We start from the raw sequence: 6,099 nt of genomic DNA on the forward strand, positions 1-6,099 counted from the left end.
GCTCGGTGAGCCAACCAACCACAACAATTATGTTAATTATTATGATCTAGAATGCATTGCCTGAAAAGGTGGAGAAGTAAATTCAAAGGAATTGGAGAAATACTTGAAGGAGAGAATAGTGTGGTCTCAATGGTAAAGAGCAGAAGAGCAAGTTAAGGTGGATAAATATTTCAAACGGGTTGGCAAGAACTGATAGGCCAAATGGCATTTTATTTTATGGTGTGCTTTCTAACTTGATGGCTAGAAAAGATTGAGCTTGTGTACAACAAAATTGAGAGTAAAATATTCAATTTGATGGTATTTGTTTTCCAGTTTAATTTTTTTAGCTCGGCAAATTCAACATGCAAATTGAAAAACCGAAAAGGCTGAGTAAACTAGTGATACAGTAAACCGATTTGGTCTGATGTAGAAGGAAAATGTTAGATGCTTGAGACTCACTTTAAGACAGTGACACTCAAAATTTTTTTTCCTTCATTTCAAAGGCGAAAACGACGTAATTTCAGCAAACAAGCCACGGAAGTTCTGAACGAGTATTTCTACTCCCACCTGAGTAATCCCTACCCTAGTGAGGAAGCCAAAGAGGAACTGGCAAAGAAATGTGGTATCACAGTGTCACAGGTACAGCCTACTCTCCCAGCTTCAGCCTGGGATTCGTCTGCAGTCCACATCCACAGATATCACTACACATTCCCCTCAAGCCAGCTTGGAGAAACAAGCAAAGCAACAAATGTAGGCGAAAAGCTTAATATGTAAATTGTGCTTTTATATCAGTACATATGTTTGATTACCTGCCAGGGTTTCTGGGATAAGATATTATGAGATATTGTACAATATTAAATTAATGGTTGCTGGCTGCTTTTTTTTTTCACATTGCAGTTTCACTGCATTATGACTTTGGTTGTAGCCCAAGGTAGATAGCGAGGATCCAAACACTTTCGTAATTTTTTTAAATTGATGAATTTGTTTCCCAAACACAAAGCTGGTGTAATTATGGTATAGTACGCTGATATTTGAGTTTGAAGTTTAAATAAAGTGTAACCTTATGTATGAACAGTGCCATTCTCCCACAGAGCTTGGCACCTACCTCTTCAAGCTAAATCTTAACATTTTAAATAATATTTTACATCAATTAAACTGTCATAATAAAACTCGTGCTCCTTCTCTGTATGTAAATATGTTCATGATTGAGATAATAGGAACTTATACTTGCAATGAAGGTAAAATCATATTCATTTTTGCTAGACCTGAATTGCTGTGAATGTCTTGATCTTTATTATATGTCACTTATTTCTGCCTACCTGCCAATCTTTCCAATGTCATTGTTAAGCCAGTGATTTTCCTATCCACTCTGGTAAAAGCTGAGTCAAGCTTTCTTTCAGCAGCAGAAAAACTACAATAGCTGCATGTTAAAGGTATAAAAGAGGGTAGTAACTTCAGGTCATCTACACCTTATCCCCTGAGTCCCCAGACAGCAAGTTCAAAGTGTTAGAAATGCAGTCACTTAAAGTGATCAATGCTGGGTCTGTAACTTGATCCCTTGATGGTAGGAAGAAATACTTTTTCAAGTCCTACTCCACTTTTACACCTCCCTTCAACGCATATCTCAAATTTTTTTTCTTTAAATGAGCCCAGCTCATTAAATTCTCCATAAATTGGAAATGCTAGCCAGTGTGTTTTTGGCCAAAAGGAATTTTTATTTACAATATTGCATTCCTTTGTGTCACTTTTTTTATACTCCGGTGACTTTTGGCAAAATGTTGACTGTTTTGGGATTTATAAATTGTACTGATAATGTCCAAATTAAAGTAAGTTGAAAAGAATAAACCTGATAAGGCATTTTTGTTAAAAATGGTACAGCGCAAAGCTCCAAATATGTCCGGTAAGCAGACCATCCCTGTTATCCAGTCACTGTGATGGAAACACTACTGAATGTGTAGGCAATAAATTGATATGTGAATTCTCTTTACATAAACATTCTCATGAACCAGCTTGTATCATCTTGAAATTAGCCGCTCATAGAAATATCAAATTTAAAGGAAAAATCTGTGTTTTCAGAAATAAAAATGATAGATGGAATTTATTATTTAAACCCTAGGTGATATCCCTCCAGTGTTTTCATTTTGCATCATTTAATCATTTAAATAATAGTGTTCTTTCTAGTGCAGATTAACATAGAGCAGGCTGCCATATTGTGAAATTATTCCAGTTTGCAGCACTATCTTGTAATATTATGATGCCACTATGCTGTATGTTATCAGGCAAAGGTAAACTAAATAAAATGCATGCCTTAAATTTGAGCTGAAATTCTTGTTTCTGTGGTAACTGAGTCCCTGGTTCACTGTAGTGTGGTTATTAATCTGCTCTGGGCAGATAGTGATTGAAGCCTGAGAGATTGCTGGGCTTTTATTCCTGGAGAGGCGTTCAATAGTCCCTGAGTATTCACTGCACAAATTCACAAGTGGACATACATGGGGAAAGAGACTGTAGTTGCTTGCTACCTATTCTAATAGTAAATGACAGAGAGAAACCAAAGTGTCTGTGCAGGGTTCATTCAACATCATCACTGGTGGCGAATATTCTACCAAACTTGGCAAAGGCTACATTTTAGTAAATCTCATCAAAAACATTCACTTACCACTGAAGAAGAGGCTGGGAATTTTTTTTTTAATACCTTCTCATTGAAATGTTGCAAACACCTGAAGCAAGGGTGGTTTCTACTGAAAGATTGTTTAAATCTTAATTAACTTCTAAAATTTTAATGGTGTGAAATATATAAATATCTGTCACAAATGTATATAATTTCTGAATTTTCTTTTAGAAAACATAGACTTTTCCTTTAAACCTGCTGTAAGAATATTTTATCAGTTTTATCAGACAAATTCTAAAAGAACACAAATGCCATATCAGGTCTATGCTTTGGAGTGACGTGTATTTTTCTGTTAAATCTAACTATGGGTTTTCTAATGAATATTAATATACTTTATTTTGAGTCCCAGTGTACCCAATTACCAGAACGTTTGATAAATAATTCATGGGAGGATGCAAAGCAGATGATGCACTGCTACTTGGAGCAAAAGAGCTGTTATTTGAAATAAGATGAATTTCTTAGTCACCTTTAAAGATAGCATACCATTTTAAGAAAAATATACTTGACCTCTGCAATTTTTGCTGTGCATTTTTAACACGCTTTACTTCAAGTAGTAAGAATTGAAGTGGTTCAGATGGCGAAAATAGTTGCTTGTTCAATCTAAGAATTTCCGTTTAAGCTTCCTAGTAACTCTTACACAGTGTGATCAAGATCAAGAATGATCTATGGTGTGACCTAAATTTTTTTTTAGTTTCTTTTTAGTGATCAGAAATGTGGAGAGTTAAAATATGCAATGAATACTTGTATCAAAGAGGAAAAACAAATTGGACCAGACCTTTATGATACCAAATGGCCCATCAAAAGATGGATATTATGTATATCTATATAGATACAAGGCTAGTGAAAGCAATTTAAATGCTCCTGATGTCTCTTCTTTGCTTTTTGCTAGAGCATTATCATTCAATTATTGTATATTTCATTGTTGGCATGTTTCACCATGCATCACACAACAGAAAGGGACAACTCATAAAAAGTGTACAGTTTCATATGACAAAAATGAACAGTTTTAGACTAAATGAATTCTATTTTCTGTAGATTAACCACCATCCCATTTATTTTATAGATGTCATATGTGCAAGAACCATCTGCCTCTGTTCTTTTGAAATTTCTTGTTTCCAACTGCTCGCTATATCATTATTTAGTATTTTATGGTGTACACTACCCCTACATGAATTCCACATACAAAAATAAAGTTGCTGGAAAAGCTCAGCAGGTCTGGGAGCATCTGTGAAGGAATAAACAGAGTTAACGTTTCTGGTCTGGTGAACCTTCCTCAGAACTGAGGGAGGGTCACCGGACCCAAAACGTTAACTCTATTTTTTCCTTCACAGATGCTGCCAGACCTGCTGAGCTTTTCCAGCAATTTTGTTTTTGTTCCTGATTTACAGCATCCGCAGTTCTTTTAGTTTTTATGAATTCCACATAAGTAGTTAGGAAGATCATAATGATAGTTAGTGGTGATAATAGGAAAGTCTAATTTCAATATCATAACTATGAAAATCAGAACACAATCAATGCCTATATTCTGTTGCTTCTTATAAGTGCTACTTTCTGACGTGATGCATTTTAATTTACTGAAATTAAAAAAAACACCAATCAGAAACAAATGCTGTGGATGTTGGAAATCTGAAATAAATTTGAGTCAAGAAATGTTCTAGATATTTCTTTGGAGAGAAAGAAAGAGCTAATGTTTCAGTTTGCTAAGTTTTTGTCATCAACCTGAAATATTTGAATATCCAATGATCACTGATGCACAAACATTATAAATACAAAGAAAGGAACAGAATCAAGCATATTGCTCAAAATACTTTCAAAAAAAATTTCATTCACTATCTTTGTCTGTAGTTTCCAAAACAAATGCCCCCATTTGCTACTGTTAGATCCATGTGATTATAAATACAGGGTCATATTTTAGTGTGATTGAAAGGCTGCCTTTGTGTTTGGACTGCTTTCTTCCTGGCACACCCATTTTCTCAGCACAATTTCTGGAAAGTCTGCCAAGGCTTGTTTAAAGCAGGAATGTGCCACTTAAAGCAATTTTTCATTTTTAATGAATTTTAGCATTGCTAACAGGTTTTTCAAATACCTCTTTGGAGGTCTTCATGATGAAATATGTAAGCGAGGGATACTGTTCCCTAGCTGCCACAAGACTGTCTCTAGGGACACTATCATGCATAGATAAAGGAGGCTGATGAGGAAGGTGCCAGCAATATCACCCCCAGGATCTGATTTCAATGTAGGAAGAGATTTATTGAACTTGGAGCAACAAGGGTAAGTATAGTTCTTCATATCTTTTAACAATCTGACAATACTTCCACCTCCTTCCCCAGCATTCCAAACACTCACCTCTTTCTTTGCTTTTTTCGCACCTTAGCATTGTACAATGAGCACTCAGCATTGTTTACTTATATTAGCATTCTATCTACTTGACTTTCCATTTATTCACTTCTCCCATCCTCATTCCATTTGCTCCTTCTCAATCTACAGCTCCTGTTATCTTTTGAACCTCACTCATGCCTACTCTTTTTACAGAACAGAATAGTATGTAATGTCATAGCTAACATCTCACCCAAGCAAAGCAGGAAAAGACTGGCAATCACTGTATAGGTGAATCATAAACATTGGAGAAGGTGAAGCTGGCAGCTTACTTGATATTGTAACTCTATTCACCTTAGGAAACATTCAGTATGTTTCACAACTACAAGAAATTGCTAAAGATCATCACATGCAAAAGTTCAGTATCATCCTCACTCTTTTTTTTTCCCTTTCTTCTAGGTCTGCTTAGCATGAGCTTCCTGAAGAAGACTCTTAAAAAGAGGACAGTTCTCCTGACAATGCACCATCAGGCACTCCATCACTCCCACACATCAATACAGATATTTAGCATTTCTCATAGTTAAGTAGTTTACAAGGAGGTGCTGGCAGGTGGAAAAACCCAGCAATAACAAGCAGCAATATGAATTGATGGCAAAAAGCTGGTGTGTGGAGGTTCAATGATCCTCCTTTAGCTCAATAAGTAGGAACAAATTTTGGGACTCCTGAGCCCATTTAGCTTTTGAAATCAAATAGCTTACCTTTCCAAACCAGGTGTATAAAGTAGTGTAAGGAGTTTCAAGACCATAGCTGAGAGCATGGAGGAGTTTCTAGTCGACATCATTTTCTGTGATGTTTGCAGTCTGCAACCTGTGTTATACAGTATTGCCATCTTTAGAGATACTGCAGTTGGGCTCTCACATTAGTCATGTCAATAGTCTTTGCAGCTTCTGGGTGTAACCTTGGAGAGACAGTGTAGTTCAGCACTTCCAAAGAATCACTCATATTTTGCAGAGATAGTGGGAACTGCCGATGCTGGAGAATCTGAGATAACAAGGTGTAGAGCTAGATGAACACAGCAGGCCAAGCAGCATCAGAGGAGCAGGAAAGCTGACATTTCGGGTCTGGACCCTTCTTCA

General features: G+C 36.3%; 1 protein-coding gene across 1 annotated transcript in view; it reads left to right on the forward strand.

Moving 5' to 3' along the window:
- Window positions 1–423: 423 nt before the first annotated feature.
- Window positions 424–6,099, forward strand: part of LOC109931724 (pre-B-cell leukemia transcription factor 1-like) — a 71,743-nt gene continuing 66,067 nt past the window's right edge. The window contains exon 1 of the mRNA XM_048617842.1: window positions 424–618. Coding sequence (XP_048473799.1) covers window positions 424–618 — 195 coding nt within the window. The remainder of the gene's footprint in view (window positions 619–6,099) is intronic.

This window comes from Rhincodon typus, chromosome 38 (assembly GCF_021869965.1).
Source record: "Rhincodon typus isolate 14 chromosome 38, sRhiTyp1.1, whole genome shotgun sequence".
NCBI classification, from domain to species: Eukaryota; Metazoa; Chordata; class Chondrichthyes; order Orectolobiformes; family Rhincodontidae; genus Rhincodon; species Rhincodon typus.